The 24,314-nt window shown below is 56.0% G+C and overlaps 9 protein-coding genes across 9 annotated transcripts; 4 read left to right on the forward strand and 5 right to left on the reverse strand.

The window, feature by feature from the left end:
* Positions 1-141: 141 nt before the first annotated feature.
* Positions 142-714, reverse strand: LTR77_000483 (uncharacterized protein; the record flags this gene model as incomplete). The annotated part of the gene is made up of 1 exon (XM_064797748.1): positions 142-714. One exon carries the CDS (start codon positions 712-714, stop codon positions 142-144), a length of 573 nt encoding a protein of 190 aa, XP_064663982.1.
* Positions 715-1,043: 329 nt separating this feature from the next.
* Positions 1,044-2,081, reverse strand: SET6 (Histone-lysine N-methyltransferase set-6; the record flags this gene model as incomplete). The annotated part of the gene is made up of 2 exons (XM_064797749.1): positions 1,044-1,846; positions 1,895-2,081. The coding sequence occupies 2 exons, from the start codon at positions 2,079-2,081 to the stop codon at positions 1,044-1,046; spliced, it is 990 nt and encodes a 329-aa protein (XP_064663983.1).
* A 558-nt stretch (positions 2,082-2,639) lies between these two features.
* Positions 2,640-6,535, forward strand: LTR77_000485 (uncharacterized protein; the record flags this gene model as incomplete). Its single annotated transcript, XM_064797750.1, is given in 6 exon segments — positions 2,640-2,970; positions 3,026-3,171; positions 3,228-4,916; positions 4,958-5,325; positions 5,378-6,140; positions 6,152-6,535. The coding sequence occupies 6 exon segments, from the start codon at positions 2,640-2,642 to the stop codon at positions 6,533-6,535; spliced, it is 3,681 nt and encodes a 1,226-aa protein (XP_064663984.1).
* A 358-nt stretch (positions 6,536-6,893) lies between these two features.
* Positions 6,894-9,913, forward strand: LTR77_000486 (uncharacterized protein; the record flags this gene model as incomplete). Its single annotated transcript, XM_064797751.1, is given in 2 exon segments — positions 6,894-9,824; positions 9,839-9,913. The coding sequence occupies 2 exon segments, from the start codon at positions 6,894-6,896 to the stop codon at positions 9,911-9,913; spliced, it is 3,006 nt and encodes a 1,001-aa protein (XP_064663985.1).
* Positions 9,914-10,333: 420 nt separating this feature from the next.
* Positions 10,334-11,962, forward strand: LTR77_000487 (uncharacterized protein; the record flags this gene model as incomplete). The annotated part of the gene is made up of 2 exons (XM_064797752.1): positions 10,334-11,765; positions 11,808-11,962. The coding sequence occupies 2 exons, from the start codon at positions 10,334-10,336 to the stop codon at positions 11,960-11,962; spliced, it is 1,587 nt and encodes a 528-aa protein (XP_064663986.1).
* Positions 11,963-12,363: 401 nt separating this feature from the next.
* Positions 12,364-14,017, forward strand: LTR77_000488 (uncharacterized protein; the record flags this gene model as incomplete). Its single annotated transcript, XM_064797753.1, has 4 exons — positions 12,364-12,621; positions 12,687-12,732; positions 12,786-13,545; positions 13,594-14,017. The coding sequence occupies 4 exons, from the start codon at positions 12,364-12,366 to the stop codon at positions 14,015-14,017; spliced, it is 1,488 nt and encodes a 495-aa protein (XP_064663987.1).
* Positions 14,018-14,080: 63 nt separating this feature from the next.
* Positions 14,081-14,909, reverse strand: SHB17 (Sedoheptulose 1,7-bisphosphatase; the record flags this gene model as incomplete). The annotated part of the gene is made up of 2 exons (XM_064797754.1): positions 14,081-14,843; positions 14,902-14,909. 2 exons carry the CDS (start codon positions 14,907-14,909, stop codon positions 14,081-14,083), a joined length of 771 nt encoding a protein of 256 aa, XP_064663988.1.
* Positions 14,910-16,173: 1,264 nt separating this feature from the next.
* LTR77_000490 (uncharacterized protein) lies at positions 16,174-18,893 on the reverse strand (the record flags this gene model as incomplete). The annotated part of the gene is made up of 5 exons (XM_064797755.1): positions 16,174-17,905; positions 17,958-18,390; positions 18,447-18,487; positions 18,536-18,656; positions 18,857-18,893. 5 exons carry the CDS (start codon positions 18,891-18,893, stop codon positions 16,174-16,176), a joined length of 2,364 nt encoding a protein of 787 aa, XP_064663989.1.
* A 2,686-nt stretch (positions 18,894-21,579) lies between these two features.
* Positions 21,580-23,001, reverse strand: LTR77_000491 (uncharacterized protein; the record flags this gene model as incomplete). The annotated part of the gene is made up of 1 exon (XM_064797756.1): positions 21,580-23,001. The coding sequence occupies one exon, from the start codon at positions 22,999-23,001 to the stop codon at positions 21,580-21,582; it is 1,422 nt and encodes a 473-aa protein (XP_064663990.1).
* Positions 23,002-24,314: the final 1,313 nt, after the last annotated feature.

Raw genomic sequence — 24,314 nt, forward strand, 5'->3', positions numbered from 1 at the left:
GAATGAATGCACTATGTCAATCATGCCTGAGCCTGTGTCATTTCTCGTGAGCTCCGAACTCAACCCCTACAGATATCGGCCGTCGAAGGCGACGGGTGAATACCTCTCGCTCCTTTAGTCGAAGTCTGCCTTTCCTCACCCTCACTTCAGCTCATGCTCCTCAATCCATACCACAAACTCCTCGCCAAGTGCACTCGTATATCGGAACCCCAGCTCGTCTTCGTCCTCCCCATCAGACGTGCACCAGAGTTTCACCCTTCTGCCGCTCGCCATCCTCCGAGAAGTCGCCTCCATGGCCTCCTTGGTTTTCTTCTTCACAACTGGGCCCTTCTGCTGCTTCAGCGAGTGCAGGCGCTCTACCGCTTCTTCGAGGCTGGAGTACACGCCCACCACGCTACTGACAGGGAGCATTGCCGACTTCCCAGCTGATTCCGAGTGCTGCAGCACGATGAAGACGCTCTTCTTACCGTCATCGCTGTTAGTGTTCTCAATTCCTCTTGACGCCGTGAAGCTGGCCGTGCGTGATGAAGCCGACGTAGGCTGGGCATGTGATTCTGGCGGCGACACGATGGCGACTTCCTGGTTGGGCGTTTTGTTGGCCGCGGTTGCGTTTATGAAGGGGTTGGTGCCAGGGCGGTTGAACATCTCGTAGAGGTCTTCGATGAGCATGTTGCCGAAGGTGTATTTGGTGAAGAGGGGGGCGTTTGGATCCATTGCGAAGGTTAAGTGGTTTCTTAACTTAAGCGATGGGTTGTGGGTGGTGTTTGCTTGTGAAGGAACTATTGACGTTTGGTGAGTTGCGTTCCAGTGGATGGCTCTTTGTTGGTGTTTGTCTCAATGTAGTTGTGGTTCACCAGGAGGTAGTGGTGTGATAGACGTGCGCTGTGCTTTTGAGTGCTCAGTCGATGCCTCTGGTGCTGGTCAAGGTGGCTACCGTCGGTCGAGGAGCGCTTTCACGCGCTTTCACGTGATAGGTATACGCTTGTGAGGTGAGTTCTAGAGGGGATGCAGTAGTGGCAAACAGAGTCGTCAGTGCCCATAGATCAACCGGCCTCTTCAACACACTGTTTGCACGCACAAGTGAAGCCCCAGTGTACTTTCAGCCGGCTCCTCCGCTCAGTGACCGTACACACTTCTTCGTCGCCGCCCAGATAGGTGATGCAGCACTGTTCGCCCGGGGTGATCCCTTTCGATGCTCGGAACTCCCACCCAGCCCCAACACGTTGCTTTCTGATGTTAGGCCGGCAAGAGTGGTTGAAGTAGCTAGCCCCAGGATACAGGCCATAGCCTAGATATTCGTCGCCGTCAGTGCTGCCAGCGTGGATGCCGAAGGAGTTGTGGCTAGCGGCACTGATCAGCGTCTGGCACACAGATTCCGTGACACTAGATAGAAGCTCTCCGGGTGCACAGGCTGTGAGCTGGATGTAGCTGTTACTGTGCGCCTGGAGATCAGGAGTGCTTCGATAGGGCATGGTGTCCATTTCGAGTTCCGCGACGTCCGCCATGTAGGACGCCACTTCTTTGTTGTGATAGAGACATCCGGATAGAAGATAGCTCAAGATGTCGGGATCAACGACTTGAGGCCAGGCACTGTTTGCTGCTGTCCTCCTGAGAATGGTCTCGGACTCTGCTGTCGATGCTCGGCTCTGGCGAAGGGACATTGCCGTCTGACCTGCTGCCTCCCACGTCCGGCGAACCTCATCCTCGTCAGGCTTTGGGGTCAACGATGGTAGACTGTGATTGTTCGTGATGCTTTTCGACTTGCTCTGGATGAAGTCGTGAAGCTTCGTCCACGCTTCCAAGCCCACAGCGCCCTGCTTCGCCCTCCATTGCTCGTGACAGGGCTCTGAACAAAACACTTTCCCTACCGTGTTGAGGCGGACTGGCAACTTACGCCCTCGATCATAGAAGAAGCAATCAGCGCACACTTCTTGGCGATATTGTCTGAAGACGACGTGCGCCGCCGGTGGCGTGCTTTGGTACACCACTGTGTCGGGATGTATGGAATCGCTCGCTACTACACCTCGTCCAGCATGATTGATCTCCTGAACGGCAAACAGATCAGACGTTGGTGGCGGCATCGCAGATCAAGAGTGATGTTGCAAAACCCACGGTCGACATTGAAAAAAGAAAAAGCCTAGAGTAGAATTGACAGCCGGGGTCTCGACCTCACCTCCTCCTCCTCCATCTGCACTGTCCGCCATCTTCACCACGACCTACACTCGAGAACACACCCGGTCCCGGCATGACGGCTCTGCCGTGTCTCGAGCCAGTAACACGTGCCCGGAGAGATGGGACGCGGCACATTGACGAGCAACCTTTGACTTCGTCTGCCACTATACCAAGCATTCATCCCATTACCTCCCTTCAAAGGCTACAACGTTTGGACGTCTTCATGCTCTCATCGCGTACACACTTTCATCTTGTTTACAGGTTGTGCAGCACAGCCTGCCGAATGGCGTTCTGGCCGTCAACACGGTGAGATGACTGGAATGCAATGCGTGTTTATCTTTCCTGCATTCCCAGCTCCCGAGCAACGGCTCGGCCTGGGGATGCCTACCCGATAGTATTGCAGCCAGTCCGATTCTCTCTTTCATGATGCTTCAGTCACTCGTTTCAGTTGTTCCTTACCCGCAAAAATGAAGTCCTCTCAGTGGTTCTGGAAGATGGCAGCCGTTGCAGTCACGGTGGGCGGAGGTGGAAGTGGTGGTGCATACGCGCAGAGCACGCCTACTCAGACCTGGACACCTGGGTCGACGTGTACACAAGGTCTCCCCACACCAAGCGCCTCCGACGGCACATTCATTGATTCCTTCGGCGCAAATTGGGCCGTACAATGCGGACAAGATGACAGCTACAGCTCTTACGACCCAGCACAGGGGACCAACGGTCATGGTATATACTCATGTTTCCGAGGATGCGACAACCGGCCCGGATGCATAGGGTTCACTTTCTACGGCGTTGTCGATAGTGAGTGCCTCGCTTTATCTTTCATGAGACTGATCCGGCTGACGCCGCCACACAGATGCGGGAGGAGGCCCAACTACTGGCGCAGGGCAGTGCTTTTACAAGCAAGGCACGGGACCATACTTTTCGAGCAACGCAGCCCAGGGAGGATACACGCTATACGCTGGCGCAAGGCTCATAAGCAACGGCACCCCGAGCAAAGCCGTGAGTGAGCCTCCACTTGGCGAAAGGGGCGACATTGCTGACAGAAATTGTGACAGTGCCCTGCGTACAACGGTACCATTTTTACCAACGCCAACAACATCAACTACCAGATTCTTTGCGGCCAGAACACCAATGGAGTCACCGGAGTCACCCAGTACGCGGACAGCATGGAGGGCTGTATGCTCAGATGCGACGCCATGTCCACCTGCACTTTCTTCTCGTACACATATGTTGGTTCCGAACCGCGAGAAGGAAATGCCAACACCAACGGAGTTTGCGTTTTGCAACAAGGCGCAGCATCGCCGACGAGCAATCCCACTGCCGCGGTGGCTATCAAGGTTGGAACCACGTCCGTCCCTACCCCTACCGGAAGCCCAGTCACCGCAAGCACGGCGATATCATCTTCCACGGCGACGTCGTCTTCCACAGCAGCCGCGGCGATCACTACTTGCACTTTAGCTCCTGTGCCCAGCGTGCCAGCATGTCCGTCTGGAAACAACATCATATTCACCGATACATGTGGCACCAACTACACAGTCAATTGCGGGTTTGACTCGACTGTAGGCGCATCGAGCACCGTTCAGGTTCCAGCCAATAACATCCTCGCATGCATGCAGCAATGTGACGCCTATGCCGGGTGTAGGTCAGCGACCCTCGGAGGCACCAATTGCTATCTGAAACTTGGTGTTGGAAGTCTGACTGCCAACACAAACCTGGTCACCATCATCCGCTACATTCCACCCAACCCCAACTACGCAGTACCTCCGACATGCCCGGGAGGTCCGGGCTGTTCCACAGGCTGTGGCTCTGTTCTCCCAGCTGGCATGGTGCCGGATGGTGCGTCGACACTGGTCAATGCTGTGGGTCCAGACGGTCTCCCTCGCAGCTACCTGATTCATATACCGAAGCTCTACAACCCCAACCGAGCAGCCCCAATTATCTTTGGCTTCCATGGAAATAACGCAGACGCCCCCACCATCGAGTCGCAAACGGGAATGAACGACGCCGCAACCAATCCCTATGCCATTGCAGTGTACGTCAATGGATATGGCCGAGGCTATATGTCGAACCCAGCCTGGTCTCCTGGTGGCCAGTATGCCAACGTTGACGATCTGGGCTTCATGAACCTGCTCATCTCGAACTTGACATCCAGCTTCTGCGTCGACACTACGCGTCTCTTCGCAGTGGGCCACAGTAATGGCGGTGGGTTTGTCAACGTCCTGGCCTGCGATCCGGTCCTGAGTGTAAAGATCGCCGCTTTTGCCGGCAGCTCTGCTGCCATGTACACGAACTTCACCACTGGTAACCCTTCGACCATTGAGCCTGTCAACACTGTCAATCAGCCCGTGTGCTCGCCAGGACGCAACAATACCCCCATCATTGAGTTCCACGGTACGGCAGATACTCAGATCTTGTACAACGGTGATACCACGCACAATGGGCGCATTCTGCCTTCTCTCCCGCATTGGGCCACTGCTTGGTCTGTCCGCTTGGGCTTGGACCCGTCCAACTACACGACTTACCCTTCAAACAACGTGGCGATGTACCAATTCGGTGGTTTGACTGGCCAACTTGGGATCATCACTCATTACAGGCTCACTGGATGGATCCACGCCTACGCGAAGGTCTCAGCTGGTGCGCCTATCGACTGCACGCCGCCGATCATGGACTTCTTCTACAAATGGTCGGATCCAAACAGACAAGCGCAATTTGCTCCTGTCGTCTCCAGCAGTACTTCGTCTACGGTCACTTCCAGCACTGTCTCGTCTAGCACTGTTTCTTCCAGCACTTCTTCGACGACCACAACCAGTTTCAGCACCACGACTTCCTCTTCCTCTTCCACCACCACATCCAGCATATCCACCACCTCGACATCGAGCACTACCTCCACATCCAGCAGCTTGATTTCATCATCGTCAACATCGCCGACCACAACATCAAGCACCTCTTCGTCAACTGCGTCTTCATCCACTCCATCTTCAACCACTTCGACTTCGACCGCCACATCATCAACGGTCTCGTCGTCTACCTCATCGTCGTCGTCAACCTCTTCAGCAACGAGCAGCTCTTCGACATCAAGCTCCTCAACGTCAAGCTCCTCTTCAACGTCCTCGCTGCCGACCTCATCGTCTTTAACTGCGTCGACCACAACCAGTCGGACGAGCTCGAGCACGTCTACTTCAACGTCCACCCCGACGGCCACAAGTGTACCGTATACTTCGCCCAACTTCATCTGCCCTCGCGACCATGGTCAGACGTACACTGACCCCTTGGGCAAGACATATATGATCGGCTGCGGCACTGATCTCAACAACGGCGGAGCATATTACGATATAGCTGTGGGTGATGCTGGCTCATTCAATGACTGCTTCTACTATTGCTCTACGAACTATCAGGACCATCCTGTCGATTGTGGAGCTGTGGCATACTTTGGCGGTAACGGCTATGGGGTCGGCCCCGGGCGATGCTATTTCAACGACCTCAGGCCTCAAAGCTTCAAATCGTCGAACTGGCAGCATGTCGCTATGATCCGCATGGACTACTATCAGGATGCTCCGTACACACCTGGACTTGGTCCTCCAACCACTACAACCACCACCACCGCGACAGCTACGCCAACGTGGGTGACCTGCCCTGATGATAACGGTCGGACCGTCACAGATGGCCTGAGCATCCAGTATTCGATTGGATGCGGCAACGACACCTCTGGTGGCAATTACAACGTTTACATTGTGTACAACGGTGCAAGCGACTGCTTCAACTTCTGCGACAACTCTCAGCAGCTTGATGGGCAATACTGCACAGGCTGGACATATTCGGGAGGTGCAAATGGCGTCGGCTACGGAACGTGTTTCGTGAAGTCGTTCGTGTTGGGCGGCATTGCCTTCACACCTGGTAACGACAATCTCGTCGCCGCTATCAGGATATCACCACCCGACGTTCAAACGACGGCCAATACCAACACGCCTGTTCGAACGAGTGCTTCTACGACACGGTCGTCCTCTACGGCAACTTCCACGACGGGCTTCGCCAGTACGACGTCATCTGCTTCGGTATCGTCTACCTCGACATCTTCTGGTATGCCATCGTCTACCTCGGCGTCGTCCACGACGGCGCCTTCTTCTACATCATCATCTGCTACATCATCGTCCACTTCACCATCGTCTACTTCAACGTCGTCCACCGCAACATCGTCTACTTCGACACCGTCCACTTCGACATCGTCCACTGCGACATCGTCTGTTGCGACTTCTACCACTGCCTCGTCGACCAGCCAGGCGACAACTGGATCCAGCTCGTCGTCATCAACATCAACGTCACGCACGCGGACCCGGACCAGTTCATCCACTTCATTGAGCTCTGATTCTGGAAGTACTCAAAGCACGTCTTCGAGCCTTTCTTCTACGAGCACAAACACCCACTCTGGTGCCGGGAGCTCAACGAGTACCGCTCACAGCCCTTTAACCAGCAGCATGCAGACAGACCTAGGAACGTCAAGTTCTAGCTCAAGCTCATCGTCTCGAACGCGGACTAGGACTTCGTCCCCCTCCACTGAGACGGGTGCAAACACATCCTCCACCAGTGCCGATCAAGAATCGTCAAGCTCTTCGAGCCGGACTCGGACAAGGACTGGATCGTTCACTGGGTCTATGACACGAGGCCGAACGTCTGCGACCAGCTCCACCGCGTCAACAGCGACAGACACTGACAGTGAGACTGGCATGACGTCGAGCTCATCCCTTTCATCGTCGTCTACTGGTACCACCACAACCTCGACGGCATCCTCTGCCACGTTCGAGGATGGTGCTGTTGTGACTGATGCCAACGGTGTGCCATATACACTTTATCAGGACTCCGATACGGACGATGCCGGAGGAGGATCTTTCGATACCAGATACCTCGCTTCCCGGGATTTTTCTACATGTCAGGATGTCTGTGACACTACCGATGGTTGCGCAGCGTTCGTGTGGGCTCCCTATCCAGATGGTTTAGGTGCTGCTTGCTACCTCAAACATGCGCCGCAGAGAGCCGTTCCTGGGAACGCAGGCTACATCGCCGGCATTCGTGTCGCTACCACAACAAGCTCATCAACTGGGCCATCTCAAACCTCTTCAAACCCAGCTGATTCTTCCTCGACGGACACCTCAGCCACGCAATCCAATGGGTCTGGATCTGCGTCCTCCGATGCAGTGACATATTCAAGCGCGGGGATGTCCATGTCTTCAACTGACGCTTCGGCTTCGGTATCGCCGACACCATCGGGACCGCAATGCCCCGCAGCAAACGGAACAACGTTCTCGGACGACAGCAACACCAAGTACATGGTTTTATGTGACACCAACACCTCCCCAGGTGCCTTCGCAGATTCCGAGCAGCCGGACCTTGGAAGTTGCATCAACGCCTGTACCGCATACGGTCCTCCACAATGTGTTGCGGTGACCTTCTTGGAGAACAGGTGTTATCTCAAGGTTGAATACCTTGGGACCTCATCAGGACCGGGCACCAATGCCGCTGTTCTACTATCTGTCTTTGCTCCCGGCGAGTCCTCAAGCGCTTCCGGAATGACGAGTCAATCCAGCACCATGATGATGGCATCAACCTCCACTGTGGGAACTTGGAGCATGGCAGGCTCTGCATCATCGGCTGCTGCTTCGTCCAGCCGTGCTTCGTCAGCCACAATTCCGTCAAGCACAGTCAGTACTGCCAACGGCCAGGGTTCGTCTGCATCCTCATCAACAAGCTCGCAGCAAACCTCTGGGCGCTCTTCAACGATATCAGGCTCCACGGCTTCTCAGTCAAGCAGCGCCGTCTCTTCGGGAACGAGCAGCGGCAGGTCATCGACCTCATCCGCACCGGCAGCTTCATCTACCACTGGTGGTGTTGCATCTTCAAGCACAGCGGGCTCAGGAAGTTCTTCTACACGGGCAGGATTATCCTCGGCCGGGTCTTCGTCGGCAGTATCATCAAGTTCGCCGGGCGCTCTCGCTCCGTCCAGCGCAACCAATGCCGGAGCCAGCTCATCATTAGCAGCGGCCTCATCTAGCGCAGCTGACAACCAAAGCCCATCGGTCACTCCTGCACCTGACCAGAGCACTCCTTCGTCCATGTTGAGCTCGCTCTCTTCCACAAGTACCTTGCCCGCTTGTCCCTCGCAATCCTGCGGCGCTCAGCACACAAGCGGCGCCGCCTGCACTGATCCTTACGGCAATGCCTTCAACGTTACTTGCGGAACAGTCTACACCGGCACCATCACGATGCGCGCTGTCAGGCCAAACGTCGGATCTTGCTTGACGCTTTGCGACACCACCCCGGGGTGTGTGGCTATCAACTACATTGGCACCCAGTGTCAGATTCTGTCTGAGGTTACTGGAAATACCACGGTTCCCGGAGATACTGGCGTCGCAGCGACGAGACCGCCGGATGTGAGCACAGTGTATACTACACCCCCGGCCACGAGCTCGATGCCGCCCATGACCTCCCCTGTGTCCAACGGAGCTACCACAACTGGTGGCGCCGGCGGTATGTCTTCGGACGATGCCGGACCTCCGGGTGGCTATCCGGTGACCACAGGAAGCAACGGACAGCCTACTCCAGCATCAAACTCTGGTGGAAGCGGCCCTGGGTCGTCCAGTATGCCTTCCGGAGGTGGTGCAGGGCCTGTCTCAGGCGGCAACAGTGGTGTCGTCAGCAATGGCTCGCCATCTTCCTCTGGAGCCAACAGTGGCTCGGGCCAAGGTTCCAGTTTGACGAGCGTGATTGGAAGCAACACTTTGCCGTCCGCTTCGGGAGGTGCACCTACGAACGGCGGGCCTGGGCCTGTTGACGGAGGAGGCTACAGTGGCATCACAAGCGGTGTCACGCCCACCCCTGCTAGTAGTGGAGCATCTGTCAGCATTACCGGTGGCAATGCCGCAACTTCTTCTGCGGGCAACGGAGGAGCCTCTGGAGGCGATAGCGGTGGCATGAGTGGTGGTTCTCAGGCTACCAATGTCGCCAGCTCAGGAGGTCAAGGGTCTGTTCCAGTTTCTGGAGGCAACTCTGGCAGCGTTACAAATGGTTCACCTTCACAAACTGCCGGCAGTGGAGGTCCAGGCCCCGTCTCGGGAGGCAATAGCGGAGTTGTCAGCGCACCAACATCCTCCGCGTCCCCCGGCTCGAACAACGGCGGTAGTCCTGGCGGATATCCCTCCGGAGGACAGGCTTCTTCAAGCCCAGGTGGGAACGGTGGCTCGCCTTCGCAGACCGGAGGATCCAGCCCACCAGCTTCCACTGGTCCGGTATGTCCCAACTACGATGGTGAGCAATACATCGACCAGCAAGGCACAACCTATAATGTCCGCTGCGACACCCAGTTCTCCGGGACGATCATCGCTGCCACGAACTCCACCGCGCCGCGTCTCGCAATGCGGCAGGCTCGAGGTATCACTGCTAAGACGTGTATGGAATACTGCGACGCGAACCCGCGCTGCGTTGCCATCAACTTGGACTGTGTCGGAACGTGCACATTGCTCGGCGATGTCACGAGCATCAACCAGAACGCCAACTGTGGTGTTGCAGCGAGGAAGGTCAGGGGAAGCGGTAGTGCTGGTGGCGGCGGTGGTGGCGGCGGTGGTGGGAATGGCAACGGTGGTGTGGTAGTCATCACGAAGACGGTTTGTGCGGCGAGACACACCAAGACAACTACGCTGTCGCTCACGAGGACGAAGACGACGTGTCCGGCGGGACAGTGTACGGCGCATGATGGGATGTGGAGTTGATTTGAAAGTTGGTTTTTGCAGTTCTGCTAGCATTTGAGAGGCATCTCCGGGGGGTTTTAGCGTAATACATATGTAGTTCTAACGTACGAGGTTCGCTTTCACCAGCTTCACCATATCTCAATAGATTCCTCCTCAGTACTCAACTTCCTTAGTGGGACTAGTCTCAGGGACGAGCCGAGCACGAGCCGGATACGGCTAAACTTTACTCGGTCAGCAGGTGCAGCGCCACATCATCAGCGGTAAGGGTAAGGTCATACCAGGAACACCAGTGCGCCCACACCTTCCGCATCCTCGATCGCATCCGGAAGTGCAGGCGCTCTTGCCCACCCATACGCCAACATGGATACCGCGCAGCGATAACACCCACGAAGCCCACATTACTACCTTACTCTCCCCGGATCACAATGGCAGACGCATCGCCGGGCGCTCTGGTAGCGCTGGGCATCATCGTCGGCCTCCTCTCGACATGCGTGCAGTCCGTCGGCCTCACGCTGCAGCGCAAGTCGCACATGGAAGAGGACGAGAAAGAGGACTACCTGCCGCGACGTCCGCCGTACCGACGCAGACGATGGCAAGTCGGCATGTTCCTGTTCCTGATCGCCAACATTATTGGCAGCTCGATCCAAATCACCACCCTCCCGCTTCCGCTGCTGAGCACCTTACAGGCCAGTGGACTGGTCTTTAACTCGCTGCTCGCGAGTCTGCTATTGAAAGAGCCTTGGACATGGCGGACGGGATACGGGACGGTATTGGTTGCGGCCGGCGCGGTGTTGATCAGCTTCTTCTCGGCCCTGCCAGAGCCGAGTCACAGCCTCTCACAATTATTGGAGCTGCTACATACACGTGGCTTCCTGCTCTGGTTCATCTTATCTCTGGTCTTCGTACTCGGCGTCTTGGTTACGGATTTCTGTCTACGGAAGTGCATAGCGCCGCACCGAAGGGACAGCGCGCGGATACGCTTGGTTAGAGGCATGAGCTATGGCATGGTCTCCGGCATACTCTCAGCGCATGCTCTGCTGCTGGCGAAGAGCGCTGTTGAGCTCATCGTTCGCAGCATCGCGGACAAGGTCAACCAGTTCAGCGGATACCAGTCTTGGCTACTGCTTGTCGCATTCTTGGTTCTGGCGCTGTCGCAGCTCTACTACCTACATCTGGGCCTCAAGCTTATATCAACAAGCGTTCTTTATCCCTTCGTGTTCTGCATATACAACATTGTGGCTATCCTCGACGGCTTAATCTACTTCCGCCAAATGGATCGCCTTCCTGTCTTGCACGCATGCCTCATTGCATTGGGCACAGTCGTATTGCTCACTGGCGTGCTTGCGCTTAGCTGGCGCCTCGAAGATCACGAGGAGGACGCCGACCAGCCGCACATGGCCCAAGCCGATATTCCGCAAACCCTCCTCACGCCTGGACTGGGCTTTGCAGGAGATCCAGATGACGATACCAACGAGTCCGCCATTCCGTCCGACGACGAATTTGAGAGCGAAGCCGAGTCAAGTGCACTGCTCGGCAAGAGTCGCGGCCACGCCCGAAGCACCACTTCGATGTCGGCCCATGGCCGCCGCAAACGTGCGCACACGCTGAAAGATCTCAGTCAGATCTGGAAGGAACTTGGTGACGATGCTGAGGGTGCGTATGGCACCTTCCAATCTGATGAGCACGCCGCATCACCCCCAAAGAACGGAAGGCCGGTGAGCGCCGGGCATCAGCGACAGCGACAAAGGCGACGGTCAAGCGGTGGTAGGAATCTCGAGGATGGCGTTCCGGACAACATCGGCGCCCTGAAGCGGGCGAAAACTGTGCCCTCGCAGCGTAAGGGCAGGAGTGTGAGCGGTAAGCGAAGGAATGTGAGCGGGCAGTATCACCATCATGAAGGGGGCGCGCTCTTTTCGGATCTGTTGAAGAGAGAGTGGTGGCGAGGCAAGAGGAAGGAGGAAGGTGAACTTGAGGATGATGACGAGGAGGATGGCGACGATGAAGCTGGTCCATCTTCCAGCAGAGGTCATGATGGCAGGGAGGAGAGGAGATAGGATGGCTTATGAGCTCCATTGTACTATTGAAGGGTTGGATGTGGCCTTAAAAGATACCCACTTGTATACAATAACTTTGGTCGCTACTAACGAAAATGTCTGCGCGATGCCTCTTGCTAGAATAAACGTCTATCAAGCGCCAGGTGTATAGACTTGTGATTGCGAACAGACTGCAGCCCTTCCCCATTTTACTTCCACTTGGCGAACATCAACTAGCGCCGAGCGATATGGGCCAATGATCACGGTGTGCAACCGCGACGCTCTGCTTCAATGTCTATCTTGTGAGCCATCTCATCAAAGCACAGCGCCCGCTCACTTACCCTCTCCAACTGTCATGAAGTCCCCTAGGCCGAAGTCACCTGGGGAAGCTTGACGGCTAAAATATGGACCAGAGAGCCACCATGGCCTCGACACTCATTGCTTGCTTCGCCGTGTTGGCATTGGTCTTCTTTCCGGACTTCTACCCATTCACCAGTCCATTGACTGCATGGCGACTGGCGAGCAAGGCGCCGGGACAAGAGGAGACTGCTGGAGTGAGCAAAGCATGGGACCTTCGCTACCATCTCGGCGGCAATGGGCCTTGGATCCCTAAGCTCAATGGCACCACTGGGGGTAATATCAATGTACCGAAAGGCTGTAAAGTCGAGCAAGTGCATATGGTAGGTCTGGCGTCCTGTTTGAAGGTAGGTCCATCTTCTGACTTTCCTTCTTCTCTGTTGCGTAGATATCAAGACATGCTGAACGGTACCCGACAGTACCGGCAGGCTTGAGTATGTCCTTTCTACATCACATGATCTTCGCAGTTCCTGATACGTCTAAACAGAGATGCTTGATCTGTACAATCGGATACAGGAAGCAAACGTGACACTCCACGGCGACCTCGCGTTCGCCAACGACTGGAACTTCTTCACCTCGACACCAGCAGATCACTTCGAGAGCCTTGTTTCCACGGGCATATACGCTGGCACCCTGGAAGCTTTTCAAACCGGTGTCAAGCTCAGGACGAGGTACAAAGATCTTCTGGATGACACGCTTATCAAGGGCCGGCTTTCGTTCTGGGCGAGCGATTCTGAACGCGTGGTTGATACCGCACAATACTTCGCCGCCGGCTGCTTCGGGATCGACTGGCAAGATCTCGCAACTCTTCACATTATCCCGGAGACTACTGACCGTGGAGGCGATACTCTCACGCCTGGACGAACGTGCTTGCGTTATCGCGAAGACATGGACGGCTTCGGCCACGGCTATGGCTACAGGATGACGGACGAGTTCCGAAGCACCTACGAGCCGACCGTGGTGAATCGACTGGCGGAGGACAATCCAGACTTCCTGTTCGTGGAAGACGAGATCTTCACCATGCAGCTGATGTGTGGCTTCGAGACGATATCCAAAGGCAGCAGTCCTTGGTGCGCCGTCTTCACTCAAGAAGAAATGGAGAGCTTCGAATACGCTCGTGACGTGATACACTACTACCGAGCTGGCCCTGGCAACCCATACAGCGCCTCGCTGGGCTGGCTGTGGTTGAACGCTACCGCGAACTTGCTCAGAGAAGGGCCTGAAGTGGGACAGATGTTGCTTAGCTTGTACGTGTAGCCTACTTATCCATTGCAGCACTGCTGACTGTCTGATAGTGTCCACGATGGCGACATTATCCCTCTGCTTTCAGCACTTGACTTGCTACAACAGACTCCGGACCTCCCAGTAGCGTACGTCCTTCACAACCGCACCTGGAGAACATCAGACATCGTCCCAATGGGCGGCCGTCTGATCTTCGAGCGGCTGTCTTGCGCCCAGCAGCCGCACTGCTGGTCCAACGCTCCATTCTACCCGAACCACGTTTACTGCGAGGAACAGAAAGACGAGATCTTCGTGAGGCTCAATATCAACGATGGCATCGTCGCGATCCCAGAATGTGACGACGGACCAGGGAGTAGCTGTCCGCTAGAGATGTTTCTGTACCGCGTGTTGAAGCGTGGGAGCGAGATTGATGAGTTTAGGTATATCTGTGGGCTGGGTGCGGACGCCCCTAATAGAATAACGTTTCTGCATCAATAGACAGCATATACACATATCTCATAAAGGGATGCATGATATCTGTTTTTAAGACTCCCCCAACTATCACGATTTCGACTCATCATCCACCGCATTCTCCACCACATCACTCATAAACGCCCCTCCCAACAAAATCGCCGGCTCCTCCAAATTGTGATGCTCATAGCTCAACGTCCCCACACTCCCCGCCTCCAGTATCAGCGAAGGGTTGTGCGCAATATCCTTCCCCACCCACCGTCCCGCAAACGCCCGCAATATATGCCCATGCGCTACTATCAACACATCATACGGCTCCTCCACACTCCCCTTCGGCTTCCCAATCGCATGCGCGTGGAACTTCTGCCGCAAGTCCGCAATGAAATCGTCCAGCCGTTGAGTGATCTGCTGCGGCGATTCACCACCCGGACACCCATCGCGCCAGATATCCCACATCCCCTCGTCGTTCTCTTCTCGCCGCTTCTTGATCTCCTTGCTCGTCACGCCCTCGTAGTCTCCGTAGTCCCATTCGCGGATCTGCTCCGTGACTTCGATCTTCGCTTTCATGCCCTCTACGTTCCCGTCTTCGATGTCGCCGTGCTGGCCCCATGGTACCCCCTCATTGCATCCTAGACCTAGAAGCTCGAGCGTGCGTTGTGCGCGTTTGCGGGGGGAGACGTAGATGTGCGCGAGGTTCTTGGGGACAATGAGACGATCGGGGCCGACGAGGGCGCGGCCGGTGGCTCGGATGCGCTTCTCGCCGTTTTGAGTGAGGGGGATATCGCTGATGCCGGTGTGTCGGCCGTTCAAGGACCATTCAGTTTCGCCGTGGCGGATTATGAAGACTCGTGGGCTGTGAGGGGAGAAGATTTAGTGGGGGCAAGGAGGGGGGGCACAAGCGGTGGTCTTACGTGGTCATTGTTGCTGTCGGTGGTAGATGAGTATGCAATTCTGTTACCACGACCGCCGTAGAAATTTGGACAGGACAGGAGAGGAAACAATACGTGAACAGAAAGCGTGGAAGTCCACTACAGCTCCAGCACAAACCTTACCAGCAGATCTGACCTCACCGGCCGTCAACGCCAATGAACCCACCTAGCAGTCCTACGATCTCCGAATGCTCCGACAATTGCTTAGCATGCCTTCCTGCTCGGTAGCGATGAAGTGTGTCGGCAGGCTGAGTGAAGTCTGACAAAGACAGCGCGGGTCGCAGGTGTGAAGAGGGAGGCTTGAAGTCGGCTGTCACGTGCTACGTGTTGTTGAAGCCAGCCAAGGACAGACTCGATGGATGACATGTGAAAAGTTGTAGATGTGCTGAAGCTGAAGCTAGAAACCCGCATATATGCCCACACCTATCTGCTACACCCCGTGCCCTCCAGAAGCGAACTCCCGGAGCATACTCGCGATTGCAAATGCTCAGGTCGCCGCGCCAGTTGTTTCCCAACCCTCACACAGGCCTCGAACCACTGTCGGGGCATTAAACAATACCTCTCTAAACCGCCCATTGCTGCCTTTGGTCAGTTGGTCAGGCGCTCGTGCTCTGTTCTCTCTTGCCTCGCGAACTGAGACCGCATGTAAGGTATCCCAATGCCACAATCACCACCCAAATCAACCAGAAGGATCGTTCTGCGAGGCTTCGACTAGCCCCGCCCAAGAGAAAACCGTCCCAGAGTGCAGCGATGCGTGTTGATTATAATGTTCGACCGCGGTCATCATAGCTCCACCAGGCCTCGAAGAGAAATGCCGGATGCCCCCAGTATGTACGTGTCCCAGTCCCGGATGCAAAGAAAAGTGGCTGTGTCACCCGCTCGCCGTTCGTCTATGTTGGAGTTCCAGTCGTCGTCAGAAAGATTGGATCGCACTTCGGAGAGTGCTGTCATGCCGGTGGGGAGGTCGGACCACAGGAGAAGTTGGTCGTAGAAAGGGAAGGCGTCGATCTCAAAAGACGTCTTGTGACGAAATGATAGTGTTTGCTGTATTTCTAGTTCCGGGAGCGCCAGCCATTGATGCGATAGAAATTTGCCTGCTTTTCATGCGCCGTTCGCCAACGCCGCAATGAACGCTCAGACGATGCAGAAGATGAATGTCGTGAATGGTGCATGCTCAATGACCATGTCGTCGCTCGCACAGCTACTCAACGCACCGTGTTGTTCAAGCAGCTGTCGTGTCGGGAAGCGAGGCGCTTAGCGGACGCCGATCGGAGGTCGTGGGCCCAGGCTGCTGGAAGAGCTGTGGGCAGAGGGTTCAGAGTCTATGGGGGCTGAGCGGCCGCTTTCACCACTCCCCGCGCTAGCGCTCGCAGAACCGGTCAGACTGCGTACTTGTGGCCCCGAAAGGGCTTTGGGCGGGTACAGATTGCTCACCCCAGTTTGTTGCTCTATTTGATGCGGCGCCACCGCGTTTCCGTGCCCGGGTGGGTGTCTTGGAATCGGTTGCCGCATGCCTGGCGGGCTCGGTCTCCCATTATTATAGCCGTTGGGAGGTGAAGGGCGGAGGTTGGGTCTCTGCCCAGGACTGAGAGGATTGCCAGGCGACTGGCTGCCTCTCCTGTCCATTGGACCAGGGTATGGGCCTCTGGGTCCGCCAAAGCCGTTCGGCCCAGGCCCGCCGGGACCATTCTGTAGCTCAGAAAGGCGCTCAGCCGTCAGCGAGTTCGTCCTTGACTCCTGCCCCATGTTGTGCCTGTCGACGTTGCCGTAGCGGTCAGAACTGTAGCCCATGAGTGGGTTGTTCATCAGCTGCTCGCGAAGGTTGGGCATCTCGTTCATGATTGTGGCGCTTGTTCTGTTGGTCTTCATAGGAGGTCTTCTGGCGTAAGGGTTGCGGCCGCCGCGCATGGGTGGTGGGCCACCCATTTCGGGGTTGTTGCGCAGCTGACTCGCACTAGGGGCTTTGCGGGTCCGGCGAGAGGTGACGCTCATCATGTCGAAGTTCTCGTCCACTGGCGCCACACCAGGACCACCCATTGGGTCGAAGTAGTCTTCTCCGTCCTCATCATCGTCATCGTAGGCGTTGGGTGGTGGTGGTGGTGGTCCACGGCCACCGCCTCCTCGGCGCATGTTGTACTCCCGCTCGCGCAGAGCCAGCTCCTTCTGTCGCAAAGCAAGCTCGCGTTCCCTCATGGCAAGGTCCGGGTGCGAGCCATTGGCCATGTCGTATCCAACCTCGCCGCCGCCAGCTCCGCCATCTTGCATATTTTCATACAGCATCACATGGCTGAACTCCTCCAATTCGTTGCCTTCAAGAGATCCACGGCGAGGCATGTGTTGCGGCGTTCCTCGCGGGCCGTAGCCGTTGCCGTTCATCCCATTCATGCCTCGTGGTGGAGGGTAGCCATTCATGGATGGCGGACCCCTTCTCGGTGGTGGTGGTCCACCGGCTTGCGAGGGCGCTCTGCTTCCTGGACCCCTGCCGTTCATCATCGGCGGGCGACCGGGACCTCCATAACCAGGTCCTCTCGGAGGTGGCGGGCCTCCTCCCATCGATGACATTCGTGGCTGCGGCTGCGGTGGAGGTTGTTGCGCCAGCACTGGCGAAGGCGGGTTTGGCTGCGCAGCCCTCGTCTGGTTGATGGTGTTTGCGTTGTGTAACAACGCATAAAGCGTCTCGATCCGTGGCACGGCAACGTCCACTTCTTGAGCGAGCTTGATGGGTGATCCAAGGAATGTCTCCACTTCCATCGGTCTCCTGGCCTGGAAATCTTGGTACATGATGCTGTTCGTCTCGGCGGGTACGATCATCTGCTCCATGATTTGTTCTCTGAAGCCTGGCTTGAACTGGCACCCCTGAGCTTTTGCAGTCGTCAGAAGTTCGTCGATAACGCCTTGAATGAGTGGTCGAACGCCAGTCTTCTCGAGGAGCTCGGCGTGAGATGGAGTCTCGAAGACCACAGAGGCTGGATGAAAAGCGATGGGTCTGGATGTTTTGTCAATTAAAATCCTCGTCATTACCATGCCACAGAACTCACCCAATCATCCGCTCGTACTGCTGCTGCCGGATGTTTGGCGATACCTCGCATTCCACTTGTCCAGACTTCAGCGTCATGGACAATGCCTCTGCCATGTCCGTTTGTATCGATGCCGGTATAGATGGATTCTTGTTCGCCGCTCCTACCCACAGGTCCGTACCGCCTTTGTGCTCAAACTCGCTTGGACCTAACTGTGCAATCTCTGCTCCTGACACCAACGAGAGCACGACGTTGGTTGGAAAGCGCTGCTCGAGGTACGATTCGATGCCGAGATTGTGGGTGGTATTAACGAGGATGCAGGTGTGCTGCGGTGAAACGACCGACTCAATGACTGACGCGAGGTCGTAGACATCTGGTAGCGCCTTGACGCAGAGGACGACGTAGTCGAAGGAGGCTCTCGATGAGCTCGCCGCCTCTTCAGGGGTTCGGACGACTGTGTGGGACGAAGTCAGTACAATGTCTTTGTCTTAGGCAAGGGTGGCGGCGTACCATGTCTCGGTTTGAAGCGTTCGTTACCAAACTTGCTCGATCTGTGGATGTCAGAGGTGTCCCTGTACTACCATGGGAAAGGGTCGTACCTAAAGGAAATGCCATATTGATGGACAGAATCGTAGCCGCTCTTCCAGACAAGCGTCACGTCGCAGGCATTAGTCGCCGACAGTCGCCAGGAAAGAAAGGCAGAAACCGCATTGCCGCCCACTGCCACCACATTCTGTGTCAGCGGACCCATTCCGAAGTAGTAATGCAGGTATAGAAGAAAATCTCCTCGAGGGAGAGGTATTGTGCTGGTGGACAGGGAGCAGTATTTCGATGAGCTGGGAAAAGTGGAGCAGCAGGGCCGCATTGTCCGCCGAGCGTCGCGATGGAGGATGAGGGTGAGGATAGCAGGGGCCACTCACCGGACAGGATGCGCAGACGGGGCGTCGCTGGAGGCATGTTGGTGCTGCGTCACGCCAGTGTCGCCGTCGGTGATGCGAAAGAGAAAAGCCGCGTCGAGGCTGCGAAAAAGTCGCTGCAGGCTTGGCCGGGGCAGGCGGGTCAAACGAGGGTGGTGGTATGCGATCAATACCAGGGGCCGCGCGGGTGGTGCTGGGGGGGGGGAGGGAGTGGTGTAGTGGTGAAGCGAGGTGGTGGTGGAGAGTGATGAGGTGCGAGCAGAGATAGCAAGCAGAAGGCGGAGCCGTCGACGGTCGCAAGTGCTTGTGCAAGCCCGAGCTTTGCGAGCCAAAGAGGATGCGCGATCTGCTGCACCTGCTGGCCCCTCTGACGCCCTCGACTCTCTGCCGCTGCGCTGGTCGTTGCTGGCTAATCGCTGCTGCTGCTGCTGCTGCTGCTAGGCACTGACTGCTACTGCACGTCTCGAAAAAAGGTTGCGCGGGTGGTGCGACGCTGCTGCAATAATGATGGGCGGATGGCGGGAGTGGCACGGCGCCGATCACGTTTTGCGCGTGGAAGACACCAAGGCTCAAGGTTTGCAAGGGGGTACAGACTCGTGCGAGCGCGTTCTACAGAATCCACCGAGCCACTCTCTTAAGTGAATGGGCATTAAGTCAGCCGCCATATCAAAGCCTGACAGCGCTCAATGCGCGTTGGACACTGCTGGCGGCAGCAGCGACTCTCGACCATCATCGTCCACTCGCTCGCTCATGATACCACATGCAGCGGCCAAATCGAGATGGACTGAGATACGCTTGGATACGCACGCTATCGAACAGCTTGCCGCGCTATAGCCTGTATGCCCGTTGTGCCATTTAACGGCTCGTCCCTGCAATGCTCCGTCTAATTCGAGCACAGCCTTTAGGCGAGCTCTACTCGAGCAGCGACCGTTTCCTTCTAACCATCTCAATGAATTGCCATCGCGAACTAAGATGAGCAGGGCAATATCAAGAACGGGGTCTTGGGAGTATGTAGACACCATCCCCCCTGTGCCAAGCTCCACAAGACTGCATGTTGTTTCAAGGTCCAACCCATTTGCCTCCTCACACCTTCTCCGTCTCAACGTTTTGCTCGTCTGCAAACTCCGCTTCCTATGACCGCGTGAACCGCCTTCGCTCATCAACGGGATCAGCCTTCCTGGCTTTGCAAACGAACAAGGGCGTACGTCAGCCCCTGTCTACGTCCACCACCAGAACCCCATGTCCCGGTCGGTTTTAATGCCGTCTTTCGCACCGGGAACGGATGTCTGTCGTCGGGCGGCTGCCTGCGGATGATCTACGCTCGCCCAATCCAACCGTTGCCAACGCTCGCACTGTTGCGAAGTTCTCCTTCTCCTCCCGTTCGATCGTATAACCGGACACGGAACTTGGACCCCGGTTCTACGTGCAGGATCGACAAGACCTCGCATTGGGGCCTGTAGAAGCTCGAAAATATCCCCTCCCCTCTTGCTCCTCAAGCAGCGGCACCCATTGTGGACACACCTACGATGTTTGCCACCACTGCTTGACAGCCGACACCTGTCGGTGCAGCATCTCCCCACCATCATCGTCATCAAGAGGCAAAGGTCGCGTGCAGCAGGCGTCGAGAACGTGGGCTGCGTGGCGACAAAAACTCTCCAATGCAGCTTGCACACCATTGAGAACTCTCGCGGAAGCACGTCCGGGTCGCACGGCTCGTACCTTACAGCACCTCCCGCCTACAAGCGTAGCAGGCAAAACGATCCGGCCCTGAGGCCAGCTTTGGGCGCTCTCGCACAGCATGAATAAAGGCATTATCTTCACACAAAATTCCCGAAGCCGAGTGTCACGGCCCACCCGCACCCACGTTGTCCGTACCACGCCACGAGGCAGTTGTGGCGGTAGGCTCTGGAACGGTCAGAAATGCAGGTCGAGTATCTGAAACACGAGTCCTCGCAGAGCGTTATCATAAGATAGCCGTGTTATGCATTCGCGAGATGCAAGGTACGAATGTCAACATTTCTAGATTCGGGCGTCTGCCACCCTATCGCATGTATACCGCAGGTGTATGGGTGGGCAAAAAGCGCCGTACATCGACTCGCTTCGCGACCATGCCTGTGCTATAGCTTATCATCGCAACTTCGGTACACCACTGCCGCTCGAGTCGTATCAACTGAGACATCTCAGCGCCACGATTGATGTCTCTCCCAAATGCGGTGGTGAACCCTGACCTATATCCAATCTCAACTCTTGCCTCGTGCGCTTTCGGACGACAGCACACCCGGGAGTCGGGCTGCTTTGGCGCCGACGACCTGACAGACCGATGGATGGTAGCTGTTCTATTGGTAAGCGACGATCGTTTTCAATTTCTGCGCTGGCAGTAAATCGATGCGACCGTAAGGTATTAACGAAGTCGATGGTCGGAAGCGTGAGGCAGCCATTGTCATCTTCCAGCGCTTGGGGAGTGCACAGATGTGGAGCGTCTGCCTTGGGGCGATATCACCACATGGTACTCCGTATAGCGGAGAAGCTGTACATCACCCATGCCCTGGCCAATTGGACTGGCGCAGACGACAAGGTGAATGTATGTGGCAGTTCCTGTACAGCTAACGTCGTCCCAGCCCGCATGAGCGAAGCACAAATGGCCATCAGTGCACACCAAGCAACATGTACGCTTCCCACTCCTGCAGCGAGCCAGATCATGCAGAAAGCGATCAAACAAACCCACCCTACCAGAGATCATCCTTCTCAGCCATTGCCCTCGACTTCGACCTTGCCTTCACCTTAGCATCATTGTCCATCCCTGAAGGACGCAGAGACTTCCTCCTGCCCCTCGTGGCGGACTTGCCTGGAACATCCGCACTATCCGGGAGACCATCTCCTAGCATCGTGAACTCATTCGGCGTCAACCGCACCCGGCGCATCTCCTCAGGGTACAGAACTTTCTGCACCCTCCTGACTGACCAAGGGAAGATGGCGGTAAAAGCTGCGCTGATCACAAGAACTGGGATGGCGACGTAGAGGTACCAGATCGCCGGCCAAGTGATGGTGGTCATGCCGAAGAGCGACGCAAGGTAAGAGACTGGTAAGAAGAGCGTGGCGATGATGGCGAGGAATTGGGAGTTGTCTGCTTGCACGGCATTTTGGATGTTGAATTCGAGATCGAGGAGGTTGTTGAAACGCTCCTTCAGGTTGTCAATGGAGGAGTCCCAGTGTTGCAGGTCGTCCACCACATCGTCGAGATCGTCCCAGAGTGGGTCTTGCTGCTCGTCTGGAGGGATATCACCTTTGAGCTTCTGCAGCTTCTGGAACGCACGGGTGTGGAAGCTGAGGTACTCTTTCAATTCGTAGATCCTGTCGATTTCAGCGTGCATCATGCGACCTCTCATTTTGACCGAGAGATGTCGGCCAGTGGAGTTCTTCTCTGCCTCATCCAGACGCTCGTTGAGTTGGTGAATGATGTTCTGCCAGTCGGTCAAGAGTAGATACAGTTGCAAGAACAGCCAGCATATCCCTTCCTCGTCCTCACGAGGTTGACCGAGGTCCTCATTCTTATACAGAAAACCAAACACCAACTCTGAGACAACGTGGTCGCTGAGTGGATCTTGGGGCGTGAAGATGATGGAGACAGAAACATCTCGGTCCATCAAACATGCTCCTCGCCCTTTTTGCCAGATGCCAACTCGAAAGCGGAAGGTCGAGATGTCAGGCAGCTCCCAGTCCTCACCCGATGGCGGCTCCGCACCAACAGACCAGTAGTACACCTGCGGGACATTCATGTGATCGATGATACAAGACCACGGCACGAATCTGCCCTTCCTGCTCGCCTTCTCCGGAAACTGCATGGTGTGAGCGAACTGCACCTCTCGATCGAGATCCGAGATGTCGTTCCAGTGGTCTTGAAAGCAGGAGTTGAGGATGGCTTCCAGCCACGGTTGGTAGCCATTGATGGCGATGATCAGAGGATCTCGCGGGAAGTCGCGGACTTGGTCTTCGATGACCCGCGCGAAGCGTCCGGCTTCGCGAGGACCGCTGACTTGGACTTCATGGTAGTGTCGTGAGCTTCTTCTGCTCCCGATACGTATGGTGATCGAGCCGTTGCCGTAGCTCCAAGACTTCCGGCGGTGGAGGTGTCGTCGTCGGCTGGCCATGGTCGGTCGCGGTTGCTCGAAGCTTGGCGAATGCTTGTTGGTGGGCAGGAGCAGGAGTTTGCCGCGTTCTTCAACACCGAAGTTCTACAAGCTCACCACGCTTCAGGGCAAAGAATCGGCATGGTCATCCATGGCGGATGCCAGTCGATGATGGGAGTTGTATGAGATCAAGTCGATGTCGTCTACCGCCTGTTCATCAGCACATGGTTTCTTGGCGCCTTTGCTTACGACACTCAGGTCTCAACTAGCAACCACTCGACTTCACTCTTGAGTTTCCGCCTATCTTCTACATCTACACTTACCTGTCTGCTGCGAATACAGGTAAGCTGTGCAAGCAAGCCATATACCCAGCAGAGCCGCAATGGACCTCACCCAAGGCTTGCCGTCCCATGAGACTACGATCCAGCCATGCAACGGTACAAGTAGGGAGAACGATATACGACAAGGTATGAGCCAGACTGAGCCCCCTCGCTGTTGAAAATGTCTCGGTTGTACGGGAAAGGTAAGTGACAAAGCTTTCTTACCCCTTGCCATCAGTAAGATATTGTGTCACCAACGCTCGCTTGTTATCGGGTTATACCCTTACGACCTCTCCGTCTATCAATGCCAGGAGAGTTCTGTTTTTCTGGTCGCGGCCTGATTGTATCCTTGCGCATGATGGGATGCTCAAATTCCGCTGTCTTCGAGACATGCCCGATGACTTCTACGGCCGTAGCGACCTTTCTCAGGCATACATGAATGGACTCATCATCGCCAACCCAGCCCGTGCCCCAATCATCAAGAAGAGGCAGGAGGTTCGTGCGGCAGAGAGTCAGCAGCTTGGTAGGCGCACATGGCTCAAAGCTGCCATCTGGAAGCCAATGGAAGGACTTGCCAGGCGAGAACGGCGCCAAGGATCCTGATAGGCTCACAGGGCTGCTTAGTCGGATGCTCCACGCCCCCTTCAAACCGCCTAACGTGCCGAAGACATGGTGGCTCCGCTGGAGCGATCGGTATGACCAACGCGAAGCCGGTGTTCGGGCCTGTGCGCCCACCCGTTGCATCTGGAGTGCTTCTCGTCGGCTCGTGGGAGTGACGACGGTGCTTGCAGTCGGTGTAGTGGCGTAGTTAGATAGCAGTTTTTAGGAGAACGTAATGCAAGATGACTTCTCGACACCTCACTTCTCGACAAGTCTTAGGTATAGCCAGGGCATTTCCAGGTAGTGCAGCAGCGCAGCCAGAAAGCGGGTTTTAGGAGAAGGCGGCCATGAGAGGTTTAAATATTCTCAGCACACCATAGGTGTCGTTAAGAATGCTTTCAGGCAGTACGAAAG

Source organism: Saxophila tyrrhenica (genome assembly GCF_035928015.1).
Source record: "Saxophila tyrrhenica strain CCFEE 5935 chromosome Unknown scaffold_1, whole genome shotgun sequence".
Lineage (NCBI taxonomy): Eukaryota > Fungi > Ascomycota > Dothideomycetes > Mycosphaerellales > Extremaceae > Saxophila > Saxophila tyrrhenica.